Source organism: Eumetopias jubatus, unplaced genomic scaffold (assembly GCF_037043125.1).
Source record: "Eumetopias jubatus isolate StellerSeaLion01/CBP00866 unplaced genomic scaffold, mEumJub1_p1.0 scaffold_4, whole genome shotgun sequence".
Taxonomy (NCBI): Eukaryota; Metazoa; Chordata; class Mammalia; order Carnivora; family Otariidae; genus Eumetopias; species Eumetopias jubatus.
In genome coordinates, this window is record NW_028274810.1 from 174,177,412 (window position 1) to 174,204,758 (window position 27,347).

The following is a 27,347-nucleotide window of genomic DNA, read 5'->3' on the forward strand; positions in this document are numbered from 1 at the left end:
CTAAGAGATCAGCGGTGCCACTGAGCAGCGGGCACAGTCCCAACGCTGTTCTAGGAGCAGGCAGGGTCCCTCCTCCTGAGGGGCGCGGGCTACGGGATGAGGAACCCGAGCGATTCACTTCCAAAATTGAACAGAAATCTCCCTCCTCCAGGACTTCAGAGGTTCGTCGTCAGGAAATCCTAACCCCTTCCCCCTCCTCTCTGGCCCTCCTTCCGGCCCCTAGGAACCCAGGCGCCGTTTTTCCAGAGGCCGCCTGGCCGGAGGCGGTCGCGGAGCGGGGCGGTGCGCGTGGGTGGGGGCTGGGCAGGGGGAGGGGAGTGCAAGAACTTTGAGACTCAGCCTCGGGGGCCCGCGGTGACATTCCTGGCAGCGCCGCGAGCAGGCCCGCCTCTGGCGCCCGGACCGGGAAAGAGCCGCCAAGAGACGCCGCGGGAAGCAGTAGTGTCGCCGCCCCGAGAGAGACCCCTGGCTGTCCGCTGCGGCCGCGCGGGAACCAGACGGCGGAAGCCGTGTCCGCGGGCATGGGCCTCTTCTCGCTGGAGCCGTTGCTGCCGCAGCTACTCAGCTTCCCGGGCCTGGCCCTTGCTGCGGCCCTGCTGCTCCTGGTCCTATGCCTGCGCGCCGGGCGCACCAGGTAAGCGCCCCGGCGGCCTCACCGCGCGGCCCGGCTACCGGGGCCACGCATGCGCCCTAGGCCCTGCGGACCGTGCGCAACCCGGCCGGCCGAGGGAGTACCCCCCTCACCCTCCCACCCCCCGTGATTTCAAGTGCAGACAGTCAGAACTTGCTGCGGGGCAGCGGAGTGTTGGGGGATTGTGTGTAATGACAAAGGCTTCTTCTGCGTCTTCCCCATACATACGCATACATATTAAAGCGATGGGACCGAATTCGATTTGCTGCTCCGGTATAGGTTGTATGTAATAAGCCCTAGGTTTGCATTATTCATTATGCATCACGCACGGCTTCCAAACAGACACATTTTGGTGCCGAGTTCCAATGAGTTGATGCTTTATGGCGTAGAATTCGTAGAACATTTCGAGGGGAATTTTCTTACATTTCCTTCAGTTAAAAGTCAAATGTTTCAGGAGAATGGCAGTGTATGGTACGAACAATAACTCTGGGTACTTCTCTATGCCTCAGTTTACATCACTGTACCTCATGTGGAAAAACGCAATAATAATACCTCATGGGAGTTTGGTGACTACTAAGTGAATTTATAGTGTGTATTTTGTGCATTTACTGTATTATTTTTATTAGAACAAAACCAATAACAACACAACGGTGGAAGTGTGTCACTTCTTTATCAGATTTGAAATGTGGAAGTAGAAACAAATATTCCACATAGAAGCATTCACTCGAAATCACTGTATTTTCTGTTTGCGATTAGGTCTGTTTGCGTAGGTATATATACACACAGATATGTTTATATGTATATGTTTGTGTGATACAGGTTGTTTCTCAAAGGTTTGGGGTAAATGGCACCATTGTACCTCTTTCAGATACCTGGGGACATTTCTAGAATGTGCATGGATGAATACTCTAGAAGGGAGTATTGCTTTTTTTCCCCATGCAAATTTTCAGTGATCTTCCTGGGATGTGCCATGCCTTCCCCCCCAGGTTGCCTTTTCCAATGGCTGTGCTCTTGCTTTAGAGCCCAACATGAGAATTTAGGATACTTTAATTTCAGTGTTACTTGATTCTATGTAGGTTCCATCTTCCACAGTGTCTATCCATCAGCCAAGGCCACATTTAAAATAAAACTGATAAATTCAAGGTAAAATTTGGGTGGTGCTAGGAACTCAGTTCATTTCCAGCAAGTCATTAATCATATACATATGTTTTTAAAAATCACCATTTTTTACTAATAATTGACTTATATGTATATATTTTAAAGATTTTATTTATTTGACAGAGAGACACAGCAAGAGATGGAACACAAGTAGGGGGAGTGGGAGAGGGAGAAGCAGGCTTCCCGCTGAGCAGGGAGTCCGATGCGGGGCTCGATCCCAGGACCCTGGGACCATGACCTGAGCCGAAGGCAGACGCTCAACGACTGAGCCACCCAGGTGCCCCATAATTGACTTAAATATAGATACTTTCTAAATTATTATAAAGACAACATATAAAAACAGAGTCTGGTTAGCAAGGCCAACTTGAAAACAAACATGTCTCTATTATTCTTTCCCTACCTCCCATTCCCTGCAAAAATGACAAAAGTTAGTCCTACCAGAACAATATAAAATAAATATAAAATGGTTAAATTCTTCTAAATAAATGAAATACAGAGTGGCACTAACTTATATATGTGTTAAAGGGGACACTTATAGTTAAAGGGCTTGTTATGAATAGAGGAAGGTGTTCACAGAAAATATGATAGGGAGGGGGCAGTAACATAGACTTTTAAATCCTGCAGTTCTGGAAACAGAAGTCAGAAATGGACCTTACTGGCCCCAATCAAAGTGTTTGCATTTGGTGGAACTAGGGGAGAATCCATTTCCTTATTTCTTCCAGTTTCTAAAAGCCACCAGGATTCAATTTTTTTTTTCATACTCTGATGCTCCTGCCTCTGACTTATAAGAACCCTTGTGATTATGTTGAACCCACCCAGATAATCCAGGATAATCTTCCCATTTCAAGGTCCTTAATTTAGTCACATCTGCAAAGCCCTTTTTGTAATGTAAGGTAACATATTCATAGGTTTGGGGGAATAAGACATGGACATTGTTAAGAAACATCATTCTTCCTACCACAATGCTCCCTCTAACCTCCAAAGATTTATGTCCATCTTACATGCAAAATATACCACCCTGTCCCAACAGTCACAAAAATCTCAACCTATCACAGTATCAACACAAGGTCCAAGATCTCACATAAATCTCATTCAGCTCCAAAGTCCCAAATCTCACCATTTAAATCATGTAAATTAGTGCAGGGATCTCAATATGATCCATCCTGGGACAAAAATTCCCAAGAACATTGTGGGTGTTTCATGTACATCACAGGGATTGACTCCATCAATAAGAGGCTCCTCCACAGATTTTTCCTGGATCATTCCATTTACATTCCTGGCTTCTTTTGACATGGCTGAGGGGAAACAGTCACGTGCCTCATCTTTTCGATGGTTGACCAATACTGTACATGTGAATGAGTGTGTATGACTAAATTGTCAAAAGTTCAAAATAGCCAGCATGAAACCAATGAATCACTGAAGTAGTAATTAGTAAGAAATTATTGTGCACACACCAAAAAGACAGTTCACAAACTGGAAGTGCTCAAACCGGACATGGAATGAGACTCAGGGGTGTATTTTTATAAAGCAGCTTATATAGTGAGAGAGTAGTGACAGTTTATTCTTCATAGTAATGGGTTTCGTTATTACAGTTTTCAGTGGTTACCTCATATAAACCGTGGGAAATAGTTCAAGTTTTGCTTATCATTTCCAGAGGCACAGGCAAGAAATAATCCAGATCAAGTTATTCTCGCAAAATAAGCTAAATTAAGCTTTGCCTGAATGACTACAGTAGTTCTGTCTGTCGAGGGAAGCTTCAAGGCTGGTTTCCATCTATCCTTGATTTTAACAGAATATGCCAACCTTTTGATTTTTCCCAGGCACTAGCAAAATGTGTCCAGTCACATCCTTGGCTTTCTCTCCAGAGCACTCTTTTTTGACAGTGACTCTCCTAGTTTGCTGTCTGGATAGGCTGAGAATTTCCCAAAGCTTCAGTTCCTGGTCCCTCTGTGCCCAAGAATTCTTCCCTTCTTCTAAGTCTTCCCTCTCACATTTTACTATAAGCAGCCAGACAAACTAGGCTACCCCTTCAACACATTGCTTAGAAATCTCCTTAGCTAAATATCCAAGTTCATCCCGTACAAATTCTGCTTTCCATGTAACTGCAGGACACAATGTAGCTGAGCTTTCTGCAACTATAAGACAAGAATCCCTTTTGTCCAGTTTACAGTGGCATGTCCCTCATTTAATTTAAGCCATCACCAGTAGTGCCTTTGATGTTAATATTTTTACTTATGGTCTGTTTAGGATGGTGTAAATATTCTTTAAGATTATATATATATGTATATATATATATATTCTCTCCCCTAGTCCTCACTTTCTTCTGAGTCCTCACTAAGGGAGTTGTTAACATCTGTATTTCTACTCATCATCTGTTCAAGGCAATCTGGATTTTTTTCTATCATCTTCCTCAAAATTCTTCTAGCCTCTGCCCATTGCCCAAAGTCATGTGTATATTTTTAGGTATTTGTCACAGCAGCATGCCACTTCCAGGTACCAAAATTGCACTAGTTTCCTATGGCTGCTATACCAAAATTTTACAAATTCAGTGATGTTAAACAACACAGACCTATTCTCTTACAGTTCTGGAGGTCAGAGTCTTACTGGACTAAGAGTAAGGTATTGGCCGAGCTGAGACCCTTCTGAAGGTGCTGGTGGAGAATGGTAGGTTCTGAGAACACAACTGAACTTGCACTGCGTAAGTTTTGAACTAGAGAAACACCTCAAAGATTGAACCCAGGGGCGCCTGGGTGGCTCCCCAGTTGGTTAGGCGGCTGCCTTCGGCTCAGGTCATGATCCTGGAGTCCTGGGATCGAGTCTCACATTGGGCTCCCTGCTCAGCAGGGAGTCTGCTTCTCCCTCTGACCCTCCCCCGTCTCGTGCTCTCTCTCTCCCTCTCTCATTCTGTCTCTCAAATAAATAAATAAAATCTATAAAAAAAAAAAAAAGATTGAGCCCAGAAGAAGAGGTTGCCTCACCATAAGACATTTTCCAGACTACCTCAGAGAGAATCCCCTTCCTCAGCAGGAGATTCAAAGAATGAATTCTGTGACCCCTGACTGTGCCTTGTCTGAGTCATTTTCCTTAACTGGAAAATGGAAACAACAGATACTACACTAGGTAGATGTGAGAAGCAAAGTGCATGAGAACTGTAAATACCTTTTGTAATGAAGTGCTCTCACTTCAAAGACAATTGGCTTGTACCATTAAGTTTCTTTGTCACTTCCCAGAAACCCTTTTTTTCTAGTTGCTGATTAGGAGAAAAAAATGGGACGATTTTCTTTCCCTCTCCCCCAACACACATATCCCCGTGCCCCCAAAAAGGGTGTAATTGGTAAGAAATAAGATTTAAATGCTGGTAAGATGAGTCAAAGTAAAAATTCAGTGATTTCTTTTCAAGTTGTAAGATGTCAAGGTTATGTAGATAATGAGTTATTTTGAAATGTTGATTTGTTGACATCACTGTATCACCTAAGTCAATTATTTCTTCTTTCTAATTGATTAATTACTCCCAAGCTAGACCTAGGTTCTCTAGATCCCTCCCATTGTTAACACTGCCTAGACAATGAGAAGAGCTAGGTTGCAATCATTAGTGGATTTTTTCTTGTTTCTTCCTCTTTTCTCATGACAAAATATAGGAAAAGGATGTGGGCAGCTGAAAGCAAAGTAATTTTCTACTCAAGATTGTGCTGAGTTTAGCAGGTGGATTTTTATGTTTTTACATAGAAGGTGCTAGAGAGACCTCCAGGCACATTTGTGGCAACAAGTAATCAGTTATGCGTGGTGCTACACTTTCCCTTATTAAACTGCAGTGTTTGGATTGGTCTTGTTACCATTTGAGACAGATTTCAGGCTTGCTTTGCTGTTTTACTTTGTAACTTAAAAAAAGAAGGTCCTGAAGGTAGAGAATCTTCCTATTCTATAATTACAGGAACATGTGAGCTCTGAAAACACTTCACTGTTTGTGTGCCCTTCAAAGTGACCGTTTAATATGTTGTTGATTAGGCCAACATTAAGGATTGCTAAATGCTGTAATCATATTTGCTGATAAATCCCGGCAATCCTTTAGAAGATACCTCTTTGTGTAAGGGAAATCAATTCAGAAGTTATCCTAGTTCAGCATAAATCCGTTACCTCTATAAGAATAAAATCTTGGAGTGCTTATCTTAGAAATGTGGGACTATTTATGTATATAAAGTCATCCATGGCTTACTGTTCCCCAACAATGGGACCTTCTTGTAGAAGGCAGTGTAGTGTAAGGCAAAGAGCGTGGCTATGAAGTCAAATGGACCTGGATGCAACATCCAGCTCCACCCCACTATCATGTTGATTTTTGAGAGGAAGGTAAGGGAAGACAGAAAAGAACAATACTGAGGGCCTACTTTATGCCACACTTTGTGCTGAGATGTTTTGCATATGTTATCTCATTTAATCTTCACTGTGGTTCATGAGATAACTGTTACTAAGCTATTTTTCAGAGGAAAAGACTAACACAATAAGAGATTAGCTCATTTGCCTGAGGTTGCAGATTTACTCAGAAGTAGAACTGGGTTTTTGATTCCAGGTCCCTTATAGTTATGGTAGACAGAATAAAGCCCCCTTAGCCCCAAGGTTGTTCTCACCTTCATTCCCAGAACCTATGAAAACGTTAGGTTACTTGGCAAAGGGGAGATTAAGGTTGCAGATGAAATGAAGGTTGTTAATCAGCTAACCTTAAAATGAGGGATTATCCTGAACTTTTGGGTGGGCCCAATGTAATCACAAATTAACATGGAATGAAGAAGGAGGTAGGAGAGGAAGTCTACCAACCACTGGTGGCTTTGGAGATGGATTAAGGAGTCTAAGAGACAAAGAATGTGTGGGCAGTCTCTGAAAGCTGGAAAGAGAAGGATTCTCCTCTAGAGCCTCCGGAAAAGAACCTAGCTCTGCTAACATCTTGATTTTAGTCCGAGACCCACTTCTGGACTTCTGGGCCACAGAGCTGTAAGATAATACATCTGTGTTGTGTTAGCCACAAATTTGCGGTAATTTTTTACAGTAGCCATAGAAAACTAACGCAGTCATCATATCTGCCATGCCCTTAGCCTTAAAATACACTGCCTTTTGTAAGAAAGTTCAAGGGGTAGAAAAGACTGGGCCCTGGGTGACTTTGCTGGTTGCCCATGAAGAGTAGGACAGAAAATAAACATTTCTAAACACTCAGTGCCTTCATCACTATACTAATGCATAATAATTTGAGAATTTGGGGTCCTAAACTTCACAGATCATCATGGGCTATTCATCAGTCTTTGTTCCTTATCCATCAATATACAAATAAGTTTTGAAAGCTTGTTATGTATCTTGCATCTCTGAATCTTTAAAATCATTTTGAAAATAAGTCTTAGATTGTAGGCATTGAGATCCAGATGTGAACTGGTCAGATTTCTTATTTCCCAGACTTGGTGCATCCCTACGTCCTGCTGCCCACAGCCTGGAGGGTAAGACAGAAGAGGACTCTGAGGATTTGAGAGGACCTAGGGGGATGGGATCCTGCACTTTACTGACTTCCCAAAAGTAGGAGAGCAGAGAGAACCATAAGCTGTAGAGGAAAGATTAACAGCCTCTTGTAGGAGAATATTTTTGTATTTTATCCAAAGTAAAATCCCACTGAAACTACTTCAGGTTACTCTTCTGTGAAAGGCAAAGGACAAAATTATAGAAAGCTACTTTGCTGAATAAGAGAAGGTGACATCTATTATATCGTGCATTTTTATAGCCAGAGTGCTCATTTTTATGGCTTTGGCATTTTTTTTCAACACAGACGTATTTGGGACAGGATTTTTTTTTTTTTTTTTTTTGGAAAATGGGAAGGATTAATTAAGTCTGTAATTGCTTAATGCAGAAATTAATAGAAATTTTAATAAAAGTGCAACCATAACAGGATTTAAATCCATTGTCATTTCTCCTCATAACTTTATCTTAAATAGTTGATAATAATGAAGAAGAAACTTAAAATGCTTTACTTTACTGACCAGTTTCTCAGCAACTTTTGTCATAAGAAATGAAGGATGAATGCATGAATGGACAGTTCGGTGTGGTAATTCTCTATTTCTAATATGAATATTTTAGAGTTGTAGATGTTGATATCAAGGTATATAAATTGCATACAAAAATGATATATCAAATGTCATATATAACACATTTTCTGCAGCTAAATTAGAAAGTGAAGGTGTCTTAAGCAAGTGCTTACCTATCATGAATATTTATAAATGGAGAACGTATCAGTGCAATGTTATTCTTTAGTGTAAACCTAATTGAAAACCTAGCGATTGTAGTGCAGTCAATTCCTAAGATTCCTGCTTCTTCAAATTCAGAGTTTAAACATAGGTACTGTTAACTTTCAGTTCTAGGTACTGGATTTTATAACTGTGCTTATGATTGCCTTCCCTGGTATAGATGTACAGTGTACTTTATTTAACAGATCAGCACTCCTTTGAGAAAGGGCTGAGCCTGGTTTAGTTAACCACATACAATCACACACATTTTGGTCCTTAGTACCCTTAAATAATGGTAGGACGATTACTCATAAACTATTAGAGACACGATGTTTTCTGCCTGAAAATCAAAATCATGCTGGTGAAAGCATTGCTTTGTATTAGCTGTACCTTGGGACTATGAACATCCAAACCACTTTATCTCAGGAAGACAAGTGGCTTGTTGCTCAGTCATGTCTAGTGAGGATTTAATGTCATCACATTGAATTTTGGTGGTGCTGTCCTTTTGGGGCAGGATGTGAGGGGATCAACTTCTTTGGGTGTTGGACAGTTATCACTTTAGGGTTAACTACTCCAATATTGTTGACACTAATCTATTTTTGTGTATTGAGTATATAGTACTATAAAATTGTTTTTGGCTTGTTATTATGAACAGCCAACACTTTTGAGCACTTCCTATGTGCCTACTAGACATAGAGGCATGTATTTTATATTCATTATTGTGTTAAATTTATTGAATCTTCCCTCACAATAACTTTTCTCATTTTATAGAGGTAAGAAGTCAGTCTCATTTAAATAATGTTTCCAAAGTCATACAACCAGAATGTAGTGGGGTCTAGGATTCAGACCCACTGTGTTTGACTTCAAGTCCAAAAATTTAACATTGTTTTATCTTTTTCTCTTATTCTTTTTAAATCTTTGCAATAATGTTCTGACATATACATTTACTCTTTACTGAAAACTAAAGTATTATGATGTAATACAACTTTTAAGCATTAGTAGTAGAAATTTAATTAAGGCAGGAATAAATACATTAGGACTTCAAAAGAAGAATGTGTTAAAAATCTAAGAAAAGCAAAAAAAAAAAAAACTAAGAACAGCAGATAATGATAGTATGCTCTATCTCTGCTGCACTGGATTGTGTGAAAGTCACATTTGATGGACAGTGTGAGAAAATACATCTTTTTCCTTATCTCATATACTGGCTTTTGCACCCTTTCATTTAATGACTCAGCAGAAGATTTGAGATTCAGTGCATGCTCTTGTTCAGATACAATGGAGAATAAGACAAACGACATAGGACCCTGCCCTTTTTTTCTTCCTTTGGACATACACAAACCTGTACTTATTTAGTGTATATAATTTGATGAGTTTATAAATAAGTATACATCCATGAAACTGTCATAAACATACCCATCACATGCAAGTTTCCTCCCGTGTTTATTGATGATGATGATGATGATGATAAGAACACCTGATAGAATATATATCCTCTTAGCAAATTTTTAAGTATACGATTATTAACTATAGTTAATAGTATTATAGTATTATTAACTACAGGGACTATGCTATACAGATCTCTAGGACTTGTTCATTTTGTATAACTGAAAGTTCATGCCCTTTGACTAATACTTCTATTTCCTCCTCCCCACTGGCCCCTGTTAATGTTTGTTCATTCTACTCTCTTCTTCTATGAGTTTGACTATTTTAGATTCCTTATATAAGTGGTATCATTGGGTATTTGTCCTACATCTGGCTTATTTTACTTAGCATAATGTCTTTCAGGTTCATCCAAGTTATCACAAATGGTGGGATTTCCTACCTTTTTAAGGGTTAATAATATTCTGTTGTATGTATATACCACATTTTTTTATCTGTAGACAGATACTTAGATTTCTTCCATATCTTGGTTATTGTAAATAATGCTTTAATGAAGATGGGAGTGCAGATCATGGGATCCTGATTTTAATTGTTTCTTAATATATACCCAGAAGAGTGATTACCGGATTATTCAGTGGTTCCATTTTTAATTTTCTGAAGAAATTCCGTACTGCTTTCCAGGGTAGCTGCACCAACACAGGGCTTGATCCCACGACCCGGAGATCATGACCTGAGCCTAAATCAAGAGTCAGATGCTTAACCGACTAAACCACCCAGGTGCCCCTTGGGTTTTTTGATAATAGCCATCCTGGCATGCTATCATTGTGGTTTCGATTTGCATTTCCCTGATGATTAGTGTTGTTGGGCACCTTTTCATATACCTGTTGGCCGTTAATATGTCTTCTTTAGAAAAATGTCTATTTAGTTCCTTTGTCCATTTTTGTTTTTATTTTTTTTAAGATTTTATTTATTTATTTGAGAGAGAGTAAGCAAGAGAGAGAGAGCACATGAGCAGAGGGAGAGGAAGAAGGAGAAGCAGACTTTCCTGCTGAGCAGGGAGCCCAACGTGGGGCTTGATCCCAGAACGTTGGGATCATGACCTGAGCTGAAGGCAGATGCTTAACCGACTGAGCCACCCAGGTGCCCTCCTTTGTCCATTTTTAATCTGTTTGTTTGTTTTGCATTTGAGTTGTGGGAGTTCCCTATAGATTTTGGAGATGAATGCTTCATCAGATATATGGTTTGTAAATATTTTCTCCCATTCTGTAGGTTGCTTTTTCATTTTATTGATTGTTTCATTTGCTGTGCAGAAGCTTTTTAGTTAGGTGTAGTCCCACTTGTTTATTGTTGCTTTTTTTTCCCTATGCTTTTGGTGTCGTCTCCAAGAAATCATCAAGAAGCTTCTCCTCTTTGTTTTCTTCTAGAAGAACATGCGTCTTGACCACAAAGAATAGTAAGCAGGCTGAGAGTCACATCTGACTCTTTCTGAAAACTTGTAAAATTTGATTCAAGATCACTATTTTCAAAGGGAAAACCATGTTGAAGCAACCTGGAATCAAAGGGGAAGGCTATTTCACCCTTTGGTAATCAATTGAAGACAGTTTAGTGTGTTTCCCATTTTAACAATCCTTCAGAACAGGATTATACAAGCTAAGCTGTTGCACGTGTCATTGCTGCAGTTCTTATTTCACTTATAGAAGCAGCATTAAATATTGTGTGAGAAAGTGTTACAGACAGTTCAAATATTACTCGATGTCGCAAAGCGTAGTGGTTCTTGATATGTCTCTTGAATGCTTTCAGGCCTATAGTGAACTTTCAGTCTTGCTTTGGATTTTGAATGGCCTTTTTCACATGGACAAAGAATCTCAGTACTATTTGCAGAATGTGTAACTTTGCCCTTATATTTCTTTTCAGGCATACATGCAAATTCTTTCACTATACATTCAGTGTGTGTGTGTGTGTGAATATATAAATGTATAAATATATGTGTGTATATATGTGTATATATTTCAAACTAGTTCTACCCTTTTTGCTTGTCAGTGTGTTGTGCCATATGGTATAGAGCATCATGCCAAAAGATAAAAATATTTCTAGAACATATGAAATCACCAGTCAACTGAAGAAGGGTAAAGACTTTTGACCACAGCATTTGTGACTCTGATGCATTTGTGGGCAATAGTACATAGCTTAATACCCCAATTCTAAAAACAGGACATATTTTGAAGTTAAAATGGCACTTACTTTTTAAGGGAAGGAATCCAAAAGCAAAGGCTTTGAAAATTTTATTTTTCTAAAGGAATTGATTCAAATCAGTGTTTTCTTTCTAAACTGAAATTCTCCATATTTATTTATAGAACTTTCCCCCTCTTATTTTAATCTCTAGAGTTACCATACAGAGAGGCCTTGGAGATGGAACCCATCCCACTGCAGGTGGATAGAATCTTCTGACTGTGGATAACATGGCCACTCCACAGTTTTTCTAACTTGTTCCATAGATGGGATGTGTTAACCCAAAAAAGAAAGGTATAGAAAATCAAATCCCACAGCATTCCTAGGGACCATGGAATAAAGCCATTATAACAATGTGATTCAAAGCTATTTACTCTCCAACAATAAGCAATAAGCATAAGCAATCTGGGCTATAATATGCGTTACTGTGCTACTCAGATTTTACCCATTTTAGGTCTCAAGTAGACCTGGATTCCTTTGTGCCACACTGAATATTGTTTCAACTACTTAACTAATGAAAATGAGGGGAAAAAAGTTCAGTAGTTTATTTCCCAGACAAGGATTGAGTGTATTTTTCACTAGAGAGATAAACTATTATGTAAAAAAAAGTGCCATTGCCGTGACATTTGTGGGTAACAGTTCTGTAAATAGCACTTATGTTCTTTGACAAAGATCCAGTCCTAACTTTTTATCTCTTCACTAATTGATTCTTCTTCTTTTGTATTTATTCACCTCCCCTAATTGTCTTTTTTTTTTTTTTTTAACAAAATGACCCAACATGGGCTTGGTTTTTACAGGATAGATCTATAATAGAATAGTCTTATTAGAGGGCATCTTAGCAATGCTCCTTCTAATTTTACGATTTATGTTTGAACCCTGCTATATTGTGATTTACTTCTTAGGCAGTGACAGTTACCTTGAGACAAACATAGATCTCAAGAATATTCAAGCAAAAATCATATTCTAGAAGCATCTCTATATTTTATTTGTTCTTGTGCTTTTCCCTTTGTTCACTGGAGATCTACTATAGAAAGTTTCTTTAGTTCCAAATATAAGTTAATGAAGTTGAGGAGGTAGGTAAAAATGGTCTTAATTACACTGCATTGGAAGATATATGCAAATTATGCTCCACTTTATAGGCAACTATAATATTTTTAAAGGTCTAGTCTTTCCTTTTTTAGGAGCTAAAGTGACTGATTCATGTCAGTTTCCTCAATCTGCTTTAGTGGGACTAAGATAACTCAGTCCCTCTTTGAAACTCTGTATTTGTACTCCTTTAAAACAGTCATGTTTGAGAAGAAATGCTGGCCAAATAGAACCAAAAGCTGAAATAGTGTCTATTTTTGGACTTTAAAAATTGTTCATGTCTTAGAAAAAGGAACACATAACCAAAGAGTCTCAAGCACTGTTTATATGATAGGGTAAGAGGGCCTTTAGGTATTTTAGGATAACTCAGATTTGTAGGATATCTCATGACCTGTGTAGCAAATTTAGAATAACGCTAGGTTATTTAATCACTTAAAATTGATCATTCTTTATTTCTCAACAGCTTTGAACAATGATAGTTTTATTACTGTAATTATGATATGCACAAATTTATTTTCAAATCCCGCTCCTTGTTTAGAATTTGTTATCAGTAGAAGGAAAAACAGGGAAGAAACATACAGGGACATTGTTTCTGTCTGTCACAGGTTGACTTTAGAAAAATGACTAGAATTTCAGCTACATCTAGAGCTTACTTTTCACAGGTCTCTGAAGTCTTGGTAAGATCAAGTAAAGAAGAATCCACAGTAGTGAGTGCTTTTCTTCTCCAATTACTGTCTCCAGGCTTTCACTGGAATGGTACAATTACAACCAGGTTAAGAAAATAACTTAGAAAACTTATTTTTATTAGAAGACAGCAACTAAGATCATGATATTTATGAAATCAGAAATAATGGAATTCCCACAGGAGAGGAAATGGCATGATATTTCTCACTCTCTCTGAGCCTCAGTTTTCTCACGTAAATAAGGAAGTCAGACTAGATAATCACTTTGGAAATAATTTGATTCTATAGGGACATTGCCATTCTCAAATTAACCCCTCAGACTACACATATTTCAGCTATACAGAATGTACCTGTCCTCAAATACAGTATGTCTTCTTCTGACTACATTACAATACTCTTCTTTCTGCCCTTTTAGACCCAACATAAAAGCTGCACCTCTCTGGAGTTTTTCCGGCTCTTTCCCAGGCAAAGTTTACCATCTCCTCCTACAGCCTCCACCAGCACCTCAGAATTCACATCATGATGTATTATAATTATTAGTCAATATGCATTACTCCCTGGCCAGTGTGTCAGCAACTAGGATGAGAATGAGAATCTGCTTTTTATTCATCTCTATGTCTTCAGTACCTAGAAATAAATGCCTGGCATATTCTAGGCAGTCAATAAGTAATACATTAATAATTAAAAAAGAACTATCCTTAAATAGAACCAATGCTCATGATAATATGGACAATAAAACCTGTGGACAATTTTCTTTTTAGTCATTTTTGGTTCACAAAATGCTGTGAAACCTGACATACACAGTTGGACTATAAAGAATATGACTCATGGCTCCATGTGAGTTATAGCTAAGTCAGTTATTGGGAATTACTCTTAGGCTACCTTAAACTACAAGAGTAGTTTAAAGGCCCCACATGGGGCACCTGGTTGGCTCAGTCATTAAGCGTCTGCCTTTGGCTCGGGTCATGGTCCCAGAGTCCTGGGATGGAGCCCCACGTGAAGCTCCCTGCTCAGCGGGAAGCCTGCTTCTCCCTCTCCCACTCCCCCTGCTTGTGCATGCTGTCAATCTCTTTCTCTGTCAAATAAATAAATAAAATCTTAAAAAATATAAAGGCCCAACATATAATAATTATAAGACCCTGAATCCCATAGTGAGTTCAGGGCCATGAGAAGAGAGCAACACTCTTTTTGAGAATTAGAGAAAAGAGTTGTTTGAATGGAATTGGGTAAGGACATTTGAAAATCTAAGAATGTCCCCAGAATTCAGATCACAGACAAGAAAGCCATTTCAAAAAACAAATCAGATGAAACTCTTGGTACAAAAGTGAAATAGAAGAGGGTAAGGTATTTGACCACCCCTATTTACATTTATTCAGAATATTTCAGGTGGCAATATGGCAGATTGTTTAAGAGTAAGAGCTTTAGAACCAGAGAAATAAGGAGGAGTTTGAATACACTGTGCTATTTATTTGAGGTAAGACTTTCCACAAGTTATTTTACCTTTGAGGGTCAGAAATAGTTTTGGAGGAAGTTGGGTGAATGTGAAAAGGTTTTATTGCTCAGACCCTTGAAGAAAAGGAGGTATGCACTATTCAGTAAATAATAATTGAACTCCTACAATATGGAAAACCCTGAGGTGAGTAGAAAGCAGAATAAAATACCATTTCTGCCTCCAAGGAGTTTACAACTGAATTGGGAAGATATGTATAAATAGGTCCCAATCCCAATCTTTAGTGTTCACATTTCCCTGTTCTATTAATTCAGTATTGCTTTAACACCTATATTGGTCCATGTTTATATACTGAGTTTCTTTCACATGATCCCATAAGGCTGTGACTTGCACTGGGAGGAGAAGTTGAGGCTACTAGTGTCAACTGTTACTACTGACATGAATTTCCCAACAATCATAAAGGGAAAAGAAATGGATTTTCCACCCCAATCCCTCTCTTAAATCCCTTTTCCATTTTGTATGTTCTTTTCAGTTCAATTCAACAAATATTTATTGGTTACCTACAGAGATACAAGTCAGTTTCTGTCCTTGAGGAACCCAAAATCTATAAAGACACATAAATAATCAAGCAATTCCATGAGGCAGTATAATAGATAACCAGGATGGAGACAAAGCACAGAAAAACAAGTGTTGATGGGGGGGCTAGATTAAAGAAATTCTTAGCAGTAGGAACTACTAGACTGGGTCATTGGATTACATGTGGATGGAAGGAAGGGGGAAAGGAAAGGTGTAAGGATGACTCTTTGGCTTCAGGACTTGAGTGACTGGAACTAGGTCATTCGATATGATAGAGACTGTTTAGGAGGATTAGGTGTGGGGCTAAGAGGATGAGTCCACTTTTTGAACATATTGAATATGCAGTGCTGTAGGATGCCCTGTTGTAATATTATCTTTGCAATTGTAGGCATAGACGTTATTTTTCCTTCAATTCCACCTTCATGGTTTTTATTTGGAAAAGGGAAAGAGGGATGGGCAGGTTATTAAAAAAAATTGAGGTAACTGCCAACTCAGGACCATTCTCACAGATGTCACGTCTTCACCAACATCTTAAGTTACATATAAATGTTATCTGCCATCCTTTCACAAGATACGTCTTCTGGGCCAAAGTAATTGGTTAAAGGGTAGGCATATGAGCTGAGTCTTCCACTTGAATTTTTCAAACTGCAGCTGACAGGGAAGATCCCACTCATTTATGGTCTTAGAGTTCTAAAGATGTGAGCCTGGAAACGGCTAGCAGCCATTTGCCCTATCTTGAGGGAAGCAGGTCTACTTTAGAGAAAATTCAGCTAATAAACAACAACAACAAAAAATCAGAAAGGATAGCTGGACATCATTCTTCTTCATTCAACAAATGTTTCTTGAGTGTCAAATATGTGCCAGGCATTATTTTAAATGCTTGGGAAACACCAGTTAACAAAACAGACACTCACACACAAAAACTGCACTTGTGGAACCCAGAGACAGACAGACACTAAATAAAAACACAATAAATAAGTAAATTATATATCATGTGAATAAGCGCTATGGAAAAAGTAAAGCAGAATAAGAGGGATCTGGAAGTGGGACTAGCTATAATTTTTTTAAATTTAATTTTATTATGTTATGTTAATCACCATACATTACATCATTAGTTTTTGATGTAGTGTTCCATGATTCATTGTTTGCATATAACACCCAGTGCTCCATTCAATACGTGCCCTCTTTAATACCCATCACCAGGCTAACCCCTCCACCCACCCCCTCCCCTCTAGAACCCTCAGTTTGTGTCTGAGTCCATAGTCTCTTGTGGTTTGTCTCCCCCTCCGATTACCCCCCCTTCATTTTTCCCTTCCTACTATCTTTTTCTTTTTTTTTTTTAAACATAAAATGTATTATTTGTTTCAGAAGTACAGGTCTGTGATTCAACAGTCTTACACAATCCACAGCGCTCACCATAGCACATACCCTCCCCAGTGTCTATCACCCAGCCACCCCATTCCTCCCACCCCCCCTTAATAGGGTCATAAAGTTAGCCATTGCTAAGGAGGTAATAGTTGAGCAAAGAATTGAAAGAATCAAGGAGGAGGAGACTGTGAATGTCAGTGGAAAGAACGTTCTAGTATAAGAATGGAAAGGTGAAGCATGCCTGGTATCTCTGGGGTACGGTGAGCTGGTCAGCATTGTGGGAGGTAAGTGACAATGCATAATATTGTTGAAAATCAGGTCAGAGGAGTAACAATCAGATTGTGAAGGCCTACAAGACCATTGTAAGGCTTTGGCTTTAATTCCTAGGGACGTGAGCCATTGGAGTATTGGGAAGAGCAGAATCAGAAAGTCTGATTTGTGATTTAAAATGATCACTCTGCCTGCAGCATAGAGAGCAGAATGGAAGCCAGACACCAATAGGAGGTTAAGAAGTGACTGTGACTTGGGTCAGATGAGTTTCTGGCAGTGAAAGTGGTGAAAATAGTCAGAAGTGGATTATATTTTGAAGGTAAAGTTGGCAGGATTTCCCGGAAGAGAGAAGTTAAGTGAGACTCTAAGATTTGTTGACAACTGAAGGATGGATCTGCCATGAGTTCATGTAGAGAACTGCAGATTGGGTGCATTTGGGAGGGAAGATCAGCGGCTCAGCTTTGGACAGTTAAATGAACATGCCCTATGGGCAGTTGGATATTTGCATCTCAAGGTCAGGAGAGAGGTCTGGATTGGAGACATAACTTTGTGAGTCATTGGTATATAGATAGAGAAGTAAGGCAATGAGCGTAGATGAGAGTAAGGGGACAGTGTAGGTGTGAAAGAGCAGAAGGACCAAGGGCTGTGCCTTGGCTACTCCCACATCCAGAATTTAGGCAAAAGAGGACTGGCAAGGGGCAATCAGTGAGGTAGAAGAAAACCCAGAAGAAAACTGGTGTCCAAGTGAAGAGATCATGTCAAGGAAGAGAGACTGATGAACTGTACTGAATGCTGCTGACAAGTCAGGTGAGAATAGGACCAAGAAATGACTCTTGAATTTAGTGAGATAGAGACCATTGTTGATCTCAACAAGATAAGCTTCTGTGGAGTAGCAGAGCTGAAAACTTGTTTTGGGAGAGGCTTAATGGAAAAAGGCAGGAATGGAATGGAAGGCAATGACTACAGATACATCTTTCAACAAAGATTTGTTCAAAAAGTTTTGTTGCAGAGGGAATCGGAGAAATGGGGGCAGTAACTGGTTGGGGACATTTAATTAAGAAAAGGTTTTATTTTTAGATATATATATAAGAGAAATGACATCATGTTTGAATGCAAATGGGAAGGATCGTATAGAAAGAGAAAATGATGATATACACCAGAGAGGTAAGAATTTCCAGACAGAATTTCTTGTGTTAATGAGAAGGATCATATATTAGTCAGGGTTCTCCAGAGAAACAGAACCAATAAGGTAGGTGTGTGTGTGTGTGTGTGTGTGTGTGTGTGTGTGTGTGTGTGTAATATATATGTATATTATAAAGAATTGGTTCACATGATAATGGCAGCTGGCAAGCCCAAAATTTGCAGGGTGGACCATCAGGCTGAAGACCCAGGAAAGAGCCAATGTTGCAGTTCAAGTCCAAAGGCCGTCTGCTGCAGAATCCCTTCCTGCTTGGAGAAAGTCAGCCTTTCTGTTCTATTCAGGCCTTTAACTGATTGAATAAGGCTCACCAACATTATGGAGAGCAATCTGATTTATTGAGAGCCAACCAATTTAAATGTTAATCTGATCCAAAAACACTCTCACAGAAATAGCCAGAATAATGTTTGACCACATATCTGGGCACCAAGGCCCAATCAGGTTGACATAAGACTAACCATCCCAGGCAAGATCTCCTGTGCAAGAGGAGGGTTGGATTAGATAGGGGCCTGAATTATTCCTTCCTAGAAGAAGGTAGGAAGGCAGAGCATGGGTATGCAGTGCTGGTTGGTGGGGGGATATGGTGCTGAGAGTCTGCAAAATGTGTCTTCAGATTACTTCAGTTCTCATGTAAAGTAGGAAGCAGGGTCATTGGATGAGAGTAAAATGGGGGACAGGGTGTTAGAAATTTGAGGAACAAAGGAAAGGGAAAGTATGATTTAGTTGACCAGCATCATGGGAGAGTGAATGGAGTAGGGAAATGTGGCATGATTGCTAGACCAAATTCAGGGCCATTTGAGATTTGGGGTCATTGATTTACAGTGAGACCTGTCAGCAGGATTATGTTTTTCTCTGGCCATATTCACTGCACAGGCAAGGTGAGAAGGCAGAGCTTCAAACTGATGGAGTTATGGCCTTGCCTGTGAGCTATGTGTGGTGTGAGAAGCACAATAGTTGAAGGAGTAAGCCAGAGAGTAATTGAGATGACTGGCCATAGAACTTAAGCTAGAAATAGATGGCCAGTTTTACTCCTGATTTTAGTTATGTGAGCAGATCTTCCTTTGAGCCTAAGTAGATTGGATTTCTGTCACTTGAAACTGAAAAAATTCTGCTAGTCTGGGTAGAAAATATACAAAAAAAAAAAAAAAAGAAGGAAGGACCTACCTGACAAAACTTCTATCTCTAAACATGTGGTTCTTAGCTCTCTTGGTGTATCAGAATTTAAGTGTATTGATTTAAAAAAAAAAAATGATGCTCAGATCCCACCCCTGAGATTCTGATGCAGTTGGTGAGGACTGAGGCAATTGTTTTCAAAACTCCTCACATAAACCAATATTCACCCTGGGCTCAGAGTGATAGTTCTGAATCCTCTCAACTAAAGTCTTTAGTGACAGCTTCAAATTATTTAGATGCTGCAAATTAATCTTTGAATTAAATGATCAATTAATTTTTGGATTATCTCTGCATGCTACTGGGAGATTTATGGGGGAAGGAAAAGGTGTTCAGATTTACCCTGGATAGTTTTTATAGCTCTAGTGACCAGCCGCATATGAAGCCTAAGGAGGCCAGTGATGGACTGTGGGTTTGTCCACAGCATACGTGTGACCATGCTGTGCCAGGTACCATGGGAACAGAGGCATGGCTGTGCTCTCCAGGAGCTCGCTGGGGGTTTTTATTTGTGTTATTGTCTGTTTAATGTTTATTATGGGGAGTATATTGGTTTTAGATTTATGGTTCAGTAGTTTTATTCTTTATGGTAGATGAAAACTTTATTACAAATTAAACCTCCTTAAATAATCACTGTGTAAAGTATGCATGACCCTTATAATAGGCATTTATAACAGGGCAGTACAGTGTCTTAGAAAGGGCTTTGGTCTGTGTGTCAACAGAACTGTGCTTGAGTTCCATTCCCACCCCATCCCAGCTCTGAAATTCAGGGCAAATTTCTTACCTTCTTTGTGCCTTAGGATCTCCACCTGTGAAATGAGGGGCTTATACTGGAGATCTCAGGTCCATTTCAGCCCTAAAACACTATAACTTAAGCCATAGTTATATTTTTCCCCAAAATTATTTTTGAGATACAGAGATGTCACATTTTTTTTTGGTTTTATGACACCCTGTTGGTCTCACCTCTGGTTGATGTGTCACCACTCATTATTGGAATAATGCATGGTACCAGGTGGAAAACATGAATCAAAGTCTGCTTTCCAGTATGGCTTTTAGGAATGCATTGTGGCGAAAGGTGAGGAGATCTATTCACAAAACAATTGAGTCGTGGAGAATACTAAGCAATAAAGATGAAGTAAAGATGAATGGTAGGAAAACTGGTCCTCATGGACATCAGAAAGGAAGGAGAAAGAGCTAGCTGTTCCCATGTTGTTCTGGAAGGACTTCGGCAAAGAGTGTTGTCAGGATGAGCAGGATCTCAGTTTTCAGGAGAAAAGGACTGTCCCTTGTTTGCTTGGCTGGGATGGTGGAATGAAGGTAGAGGCATGGGCCAAGGCATGGGGAGGAGGCTTGGGGGGAAGCAAAGGTTCTATTTGGAAGATGGAGGGAGCAATCAATTTGCCTTGAAGAGGCAGAAGAAAAGACTGCGATACAGAAAGGTAGATGTTGAACTGAATACCAGCTGTTGACACTGCTGTGAAATGTAACAGATAGAGCACATTCAAGTAGTAATATTTAATCTTTTTATTAAAGATTGAACAATTAATAGGGAATTGGGACTTAAAAAGGGCTAAAAAGATCCTTGGAAAAGAAGAATACGAAATGAGCCCTGTACATCCCTGGGAGGACCCACAGAGGATAGTGTGAAGGTAGTTTTGGGCTCTCAACTTTCATATACTTTATAAACTTTTAATCTAACATTGATATGCCCAGGAACATGCTTGGATGCCCAAGAGACTCTCCTACTTCCTCTTCCACGATCTTCCAGCTCTTATTGAACCTCACCATTGTCTCAAGGTATAAAAATCCCTTGGGTGGGGAAAAATGTGAAGATTCAAAATGTTTGTGTTTGTCAAGACTCCTTTAATTAGGGCGCTGCACCATCCTTCCCATGCATTTCATTAAAGGATTAGATTCCAATAAATTTTGCTTTTTAGGTTGAATAATAATGTGTCAAAATGTGTAATGCACTTAATTTGTTTTGTTCAATTGTGTGCTGCTAATGATTGAAATACTTTAATGATAATTTAACCCAGAAGAACATTTTTAGCAGAGTATGATGCCCATGAGCATTAAAAACAATATTTTAATTTTTAATACACATTTTTTGCAAGATGTATAATGGGGTGATCTTAAAAAAAGAGCTGGTGTGTAGCTAATAATCCTATGCAACTGATCTTATATAGTTTGTAGTCTATTTTGGATAATCTGTCAGGAATTGGAACCACTCAAAGGGAGCATTTGATTTGTTTTGTTTTTTCAAATGGCCAAGTCAGGCATCTGGTTATGCCAAAAATCAAACAAACCTTTGAATTCAAATATAGTCAGCTACCAACTATATAATCTTAGATAAACTGCTTCACTTCTCTGAGCCTCAGTTTTCTCCTCAGTAAATTGGTGATATAAGACATATCTAGTAGTTTTGATTTGAAGAGTAAATAAGATATTGATGTGAAGTGCTCAGTACAGTTTCAGGTACATGGAAAGCTCTCCATCAATGGTCTCTCTCTTTCTCTAACTCTCGTTATATATAAAAAACTCAAGTTGATTGTAGATCAGTCATTAAGTTAAGTATAGCGTTACGAAGTAACTACACGGGTGCGGTGACTGGAATCTGCTTCAGAGTCTCTCTCCCTCTCCCTGTGCCCCTCCCGTTCATGCTCTCTTTCTCTCTCTCTTCAAATAAATAAATAAATAAATAAATCTTTTAAAAAAAATTAACTTCACTTGTACAATTATCATAGAAGAAGGTGAGTAAATTATTTTTTTTAAAAAAACCAAATACTGGAAAGGCATCAAAAGAGCAAGTTACAAAATAATTGCTCCTTGAAATATAAATAATACCTTTTAGTTCACCTTATCTTTTAGATTTTTGTATTAATGTAAGAAATAACTGAAAAACATTTGTTTTTCACCAGTGGTTTATAACAATGAATAATAAAATAGGGAGGGAAAATGTTTGGGGTGGGGGAAGAATACTACAGAGTTTTTTAGTTAATTCTGATTTATAAGATTAATGAATACAGCAATTATCTGAAAGCTGATTGGAGGTATTTGAACTTTTAGGTGATAATGGCCACCCAAAATGGTTTCTTCTCAAAAAGGATATGAACTATTAAAATGTATCCCTTTAATACTGTGCAGACTTGTGCTGTAGCAAACAGTTGGTAGCCCTGATCATTGAGGCATTTAACCAAGGTTTCAAGTGAATTATGAAAACTTAGTGAAATAACCTATTTTCTTACCTATTTGTATTATCCTCTTAAACCAATTCCACCCAAGTGTTGATAATTCATTGTCTTGATTTCCTTGAATGTAAACTATTACCAGAAATTCTAGAAACTTTTCTTGGCTAGTTGTTTGGTTAATAGAAGTAAAATTGATCATTAAACTTATAATTGAAGAAGAGTCGAAAAAGAAAATCAATATGATCATTCATGAACAGGTAGGTTTATTCTCATATATCAAAGTAATTTTAATACAGCCCATGACCCTTTTTAGACTTATGCATAGCTTGTACTTATGTATGTAGTTTTGCAAATAATTCTTTTAGATAAGATAAAATTGCAACTATAATATTCTTATTGATGCACTAAAAAAATCTACCATAGTAGGTTTTTGAGCTGTAATTAGGATAACTACCATACTGTGTGACTCTCCATAAGCTGAATGTGTATGTTCTGTGCTATCATTTATAACAGTTTTTGCAAACTAAAGAAATTTTCACATTTGAAAATTTGGAAAGCAGTTTCAGAATCTCAACTTTGGAACATGTCTGTCTTTCTCATTTCCTGCCTCCCTCATAATCCCTGCATTTCTCCTCACCATGGAATATGCATAGGAGCGAATGGTTTGAAGACAGTACTGTACACAGTTCACACAAGGTCTTGTTAAGAAGATGGGACTGCATCTTCAACCATATGGAGTGCTGAAATTTTTGGGAACAAACCAAAATGGTAATCTGAAGGCTTATTTAGGAAACAAAACTTGTGTGACTAGAAATAGACCAACTCCTAAATATATTCTGGTTTATGTGCATTCTGGTATAAACCACATGTCACTAAGTAGGGTTTTAGGGGGTCAGTAGAGGGCAGGCATACTTTTTACCTAAAGAATGTGTACACCAGTCCAGGAACTGATTATATTCTTTTCTAGTTTGATAATTTCAAGTCTTCTCTACCCTACTGACAAATCTATACTTTACATACAGATTTTTTAATATTGTCAGTCCCTTTGAGGAAATGAGTGTTCATTTTAAGACAATTTTGATTATGAATTATGACTTTAGAAATCTTATTTCTACATTTCAGTTTTTAAATTATCATCTAAAATATTATCTGAAATATTGGTTTTCTCTTGGGCTTAAACAACTGAAAATAAAATTGAAGACTCCTATTAGAATTTTTATTTTTTTCTCCAAATGTTACCTGTGAGAAGCAGTTAGGATAAAGTGGGTTCAAATCGCTAGACTTTGAAACATCAATATCTTTCTCTCTCAGTAGCTGCTTTATCTTAATGCAAATGATTTAACCACTGTGAGCTTCAGTGTCCTTGTTTATAAAATAAAAAAAAAATTATTTCATGATCTAAGGTCTGAATTTCCATTTTCATAGAAGTCTAATGTCCCATACTCATAGTTTGATCATTTTCCATATTTTTTTCTTATAAATCATTTACCGGTCAGGTTCTCTGTTTGCTTGTTCTCATAATTTCACATATGACTGTATTCTTTGTTGCTGGCATTTCCTTTGATCTTCTGGTATATTTCTTGTGCAGTTAGTAGAGGAGAAGCCCGCTCGAATTTATTGTTGTGACATAAGTATAGATATTTAGAGACGTAAGTGATTACCAACAACGTTAAGCCCATCCATTAAAAATTGAGGAAAGTTCTGGCAGAATTATTAAAGGACTTGATTTTGGTTTAGAGGGAGGGTCTATGAACTCAGATTAACAGACTGATGACCTTTCACAGTTCATTGGGTCTACGCTCTGTTAGCTGTGTTCTCAGCCCTATTGTTTCTACTCTGATGTAATCACTGGTTGGTGACATTTATGAATAAATCTTTGGTTCTGGTGAGCTACAACTGTTCCAGTTTCTGTGTCCAGGGCTCCAGCTCCTCCCTCCATCACTGGGTTCAGAGCTGACCACGCTATGAAGGCTACCCTGAGAATTATTTAACTTCCTCCTCCACCTTCTTACAGTACAACAGGACCCCATGATGCTTGGTGAACTCCTTGGGCAGCCTTTGTTTATCAACAGACTCTGCCTTGGGCTTGTCATCCTGTAGATGGTGGTTTGGATTGTCTGATGCCCCAGATGGGAGGCAGCATAGTGTGATAGAAGGAGAAAGAGGCGGGCCTATAATATCACAACTCCGGGGGGGGGGGTATGTGTGGGGGGGAAGGGAAGCACCAGGGCTGGTCAACTGGCAGAGGAAGCAAGAGAAAACCATGGGAAGAAACAGGTGACGCCGGGTAAGCAGGCTTAGAATTCGCTAGTTTGAATGATTTGAGCAGGCTCTGGGGCATCGGAGCTATCCCTAGTTTTCTGGTACCTGGCCCTGGGATGATTAGGGCAGGGGTATAGTCACCCAGATTGTGAGAGCCCAAAGTAAAGGAGATGGTCGGGGCTGTGGGCTCCATATGTGGTGTGCATATGAAAGGTACGTAAGAAGGTAAGTGATTTATTATCATTAGGAATTGGCTAGCTATGGGAGGAACAGTCCCTTCAGTATCTGCAAGGCCCCAATATGTCAAAGTGTCAAAATATGGAATAAGGAGGCATGCTTAATATACTCACAAACCTTAGAATTTTTCATTTGAAATAATATAAGTAACTGTGTTATTACTAATTTGACATTAGTAATAATCTTAATATTATGACTGAAAACTGTTAAGGTCCATTCATGATCTCATTTGCTCCTCACCACGATGAGGAATGAGGTGTGAATTATATCCTTTAATCAGATGCAAAATATGGCGATAGGAGTTTACTTGCCAATTTTACCCAATAAAGAATTGTTTGGGTACTGCTCTTCACCTGTTGACTGCATTTATAAATAAAAGAAAGGGGAGGGGTGCCTGGGTGGCTCAGTCGGTTAAGCGTCTGACTTCAGCTCAGGTCATGATCTTGGGGTCCTGGAATGGAGCCCCCCTGACAAGACTCCCATGTGGAGTGCCCCCGTGTGGGGCCCTCTCCGCCCACCTGTGAAACCCCCACCTCCCTCCCACATCCAGCCCCCTCACCCAGCCCCCGAATGGGGTCCCCTTGTGGATCCCCTCACTCAGCGGGGAGTCTGTCCCTCTCCCTCCTCCTCTGCCCCACCCCCCTGCTAGTGCTGTCTCCCTCTTTCTCTCATATAAATAAATAAAGTCTTTAAAAAAAATTAAAGAGAACAGAATTATATTTATTGAGTATCTCCTATGTGTCAAATATCTTCTTCTTAGGGTGCTTTAGCATATTATGTTATTAACTACTAAATAATTAAAAAGATTTAAATAATATTAAATATGCTTCATAACAATGTGGAACAGAAACTATTATGCCCACTTCATAGATGAGAAAAGCGAGGTTCATAAAAGTTAGGGAAGTTGTTCCAAGATTACATACCTAATAGGAGGTGGAACTGGGATTTGAACCACCTTGGTCTCTTGGACCCAAGGCAGCAAACAGATTTCAATTCAAGCATCAACTTCAGTTAGTTGACCGAGTTGTGTGAAGCAGCGCAGAAAAGGGTTCTGGGGCTGTGTCTAGGCTCACTGGAAAAGAGTGTCGCCATTAGTTAGTGACCTTTGGCACAGGAACAAGGGGAGAGAGTCAGCACCCAGCCATTTATTTCTCATCCTTGAAGTAGACTCTCTTTACTGTCCCTTCCACTCTGCAGACCTATTATTCTAGGTTAACTACCAGAATAGGTTAATGTCTTAGCCTGCGTTTCCCTGAGAGCAGAGCGTGAGACAGAGGCTTGTGTGCCGGTAGTTTCTCTGAGAATGTGACCCAGGGAGCGGAAGGTGGGAAAACTGAGGTTGTGTCATGGAGGTGACCGCCACTTGTGCTCTATCTAGTCTGACCTCCTGAGAAGCTGTATGAAATGTGTTGGAGAATGAGCCATGTGGGAGGATCACAGGGGCAGGAAGTATTTATGCATAGCCTGCTGTGCCGTATTGCACCAGGGCAGTTTAAGGAGTGTTAACTCCACTATACTTCCGGGTGGCACATATGTGAGCGTTTGGGAAGGTTTTGGCGTGTCCTCTGTCTGTAGTATCAACGAAACCCAGGGGTAGAAAGCAAGAAATGGGCTTTGCAGGTCAGGGTGTTGTAGGCGAGGGCATTGCAAATCCATGACCTTGGAAAAGCTATGTTTATGCTAAGAGAGTGATGACATTTAGTCTTTTTTTTTTTTTAAAGATTTTATTTATTTATTTGAGAGAGAGAATGAGATAGAGAGCACGAGAGGGGAGAGAGTCAGAGGGAGAAGCAGACTCCCTGCCGAGCAGGGAGCCCAATGCGGGACTCGATCCCGGGACTCCAGGGTCATGACCTGAGCCGAAGGCAGTCGCTCAACCAACTGAGCCACCCAGGCGCCCGACATTTAGTCTTAAGTACTTCCTGAACTTTCCCTCTCTCCATCCTTTCCCAACTAATAGAAAGTTGAGCTCATGAGTATCAGTCTGTTTACAAAAGAGCAAGGACATTGTACATTGATTAGTCCTATCTTATTTTTGTATCTATTATGTGCCAATCTCTGTGCTAGACTCTGTAAGCCCATAGTCTCACTCATCCTAACCACACCGTTGTGAAGCAGGTATTCTTGCCCTGCCTGGCTCAGAGGAAACAGTATAGGAGCCCAGCTGAATTGCTCAAGACCGCCCCCACAGAGCACTGAGCTGAAATTCA

At 39.4% G+C, this 27,347-nt stretch overlaps 1 protein-coding gene across 1 annotated transcript in view; it reads left to right on the forward strand.

Annotated features, from left to right (window-relative positions):
* Window positions 1–521: 521 nt before the first annotated feature.
* The window catches only part of CYP7B1 (cytochrome P450 family 7 subfamily B member 1), a 178,727-nt gene continuing 151,901 nt past the window's right edge, over window positions 522–27,347 (forward strand). The window contains exon 1 of the mRNA XM_028112127.2: window positions 522–634. Coding sequence (XP_027967928.1) covers window positions 522–634 — 113 coding nt within the window. The remainder of the gene's footprint in view (window positions 635–27,347) is intronic.